General features: G+C 37.7%; 1 protein-coding gene across 1 annotated transcript in view; it reads left to right on the forward strand.

The window, feature by feature from the left end:
* Positions 1–1,029: 1,029 nt before the first annotated feature.
* The window catches only part of LOC138859455 (transcription factor RFX4-like), a 51,518-nt gene continuing 50,047 nt past the window's right edge, over positions 1,030–2,500 (forward strand). The window contains exon 1 of the mRNA XM_070114742.1: positions 1,030–1,567. Coding sequence (XP_069970843.1) covers positions 1,504–1,567 — 64 coding nt within the window. The 5' untranslated portion in view covers positions 1,030–1,503. The remainder of the gene's footprint in view (positions 1,568–2,500) is intronic.

A 2,500-nucleotide genomic window follows, 5' to 3' on the forward strand; every position in this document is an offset into this window, starting at 1 on the left:
GTTACTTAATCATTTTATTCATTTACAAATCCATTTATCATACAAAGCTACACAAAGACAGTTTATACCAACGCTCACTATAATTTTCCCTCCCTCTTTCTCCCGCCCTCTAATTCTCTCTCGTCTCTCTCTCTTTCGTTTTATTTACTTATTTAGTAAAAAGCGATGTTACTATTTTTTATTTATTTACATACCCATTTATCATACAAAGCTACACAAAGACAGTTTACACCAACGCTCCCTATACTCTTCCCTCCCTCTTTCTCCCGTCCTCTAACTCTCTCTCGTCTCTCTCTCTCGTTTTATTTACTTATTTATTCATATCTCCTATTAAGAAAATAGATAAAAGGGGATGTTATCTATTTTTTATTCATTTGCATATCCATTTATTATACAAAGCTACACAAAGACTCACACAGTTTACACCAACGCTCCCTATACTTTTCCCGCCCTCTTTCTCCCGCCCTCTAATTCTCTCTCGTTTTATTTACTTATTCATTCATTTCTCCTTTTAATAAAATAGATAAAAGGGGATGTTATCTATTTCTTTATTCATTTACATATCCATTTATCATACAAAGCTACACAAAGACTCGCACAGTTTATACCAACGCTCCCTATATTTTTCCCGCCCTCTTTCTCCCGCCTTCTAATTCTCTCTCGTCTCTCTCTCTCGTTTTATTTACTTATTTATTCATATCTCCTATTAAGAAAAGATAAAAAGGAATGTTACTTTTTATTTATTTATTTACATACCCATATATCAAACAGAGCTACACAGACAGTTTACACCAACGCTCCCTATACTTTTCCCGCCCAATTTTCTCCCGCCCTCTAATTCTCTCTCGTCTCTCTCTCTCTCTCTCGTTGTATTTACTTATTTATTCATATCTCCTATTAAGAAAGTAGATAAAAAGGAATGCTTATATCTTTAATTATTTATATATCCATTTATCATACAAAGCTACACAAAGACAGTTTATACATTACACCAACGCTCCCTATACTCTTCCCTCCCTCTTTCTCCCGCCTTCTAATTCTCTCTCGTCTCTCTCTCTCTCGTTACAGCCAGACCGATGGAGAGGCCCGAGAACTCCAGCATGAACTATGACCTCTCTTAGCGGGGTCGAGACGCAATGGTAGCTAATGAACTTATGAGACCTCCTTAAAAGAAGAGAGGGGAACTTTTGGCGAATACTTGGCGTTGGATATCGACGCGGGAGGCAGGCAGGGAGGAGGAGTGTAAAGCGAGAGGGAGAGAGGTAGAGAAAAGAGAAGAGAAGAAAGGAGAGAAGAAAAAGCTAGAGAGGAAGAGAAGAGAGAAGAGAGGAGAGGAGGAGAGAGGAAGAAAGAGAAAAAATAAAAGAGAAGATACATAGCTCGAGGAAGAGAAGCGAAGAATAGAAGACACCTCAGTTGAAAGAGGAAGAGAAGAGGAGAAGAGACATAGATAGGAAGAGAAAAAGAGAAGAGAGACATTGAAAGGAGAAGAGAGAAAAGGGTATGTCTTCCCCAGTGAGTCTTGGACACAGCGCAAACTCCATTGGAGGCTCCCCTTTGTCAGCAGGTCAGTGCTCAATCTAGGTCACACACGCAAATATAAGTAAAAAAAATATGATAATAAAGCGCAGAAAAAAAGAATATGATAATAAAACACAGGAAAAAAAAGAAAGAAAAATGTATATAAATAAACAGGAAAACAACCACCAGAATAAGAAATGAAAATAGATCTGTTTATTTTCATTTCTTGTTACGCTTGTTTTCATGTACGCGTTACTGTGTTTGTGTCCATTCACTATGTATGTATAGTTCATTTTTTGTTGATTTTCTGTTGGTAGTCTTTCTGAATTTTGGATTTTATTTCAAAATTTCATCTTGTTGCTTCCATATACCAAGGATTCGTATTATTATGATGAATATGTGCGGTTATTAATACTAGTGAAATGAATGCGAAAAAAGATGTATAGAGTGATATATATTCAGTGTGATCACCGGATTTTATTTAATGTTTTAGTATAATTACTGTTTCATGATGATATAACCATTTGTTCTATGTTCATATATTGATCCCGATTAAGGAATTAGAACTCAGATTTTTTTATGAATGCCTTAGAGATTTGTTGTCATGCGCAGGTGTCATGGTGGATGTCATGCAACTTCTTAGCATAGTGATTGACATGTATGTATGCTTATGCTGTATTACGTTATCTGCGGTACGTGTGTGTGTGGGTGTGGGTGTGTGTGTGTATGTGTGTGTGTGTGTGTGTGTGTGTGTGTGTGTATGTGTGTGTGTGTGGATATGTGTGTGTTTGTGTGGATGTGTGTGTGTGTATGGATGTATCTGTATGTGTGTGGATGCGTGTGTGTGGATATGTGTGTGTGTGTGTGTAGATGTGGGCGTCTGTGCATTTACGTGTACGTGTGTGCACGGGCGTGTGTATGCATATGTACACGTGCGGGTGTGTACCTCCCACGTACATCTCTGTGTCAGTATCTACGT

Source organism: Penaeus vannamei, chromosome 36 (assembly GCF_042767895.1).
Source record: "Penaeus vannamei isolate JL-2024 chromosome 36, ASM4276789v1, whole genome shotgun sequence".
NCBI classification, from domain to species: domain Eukaryota; kingdom Metazoa; phylum Arthropoda; class Malacostraca; order Decapoda; family Penaeidae; genus Penaeus; species Penaeus vannamei.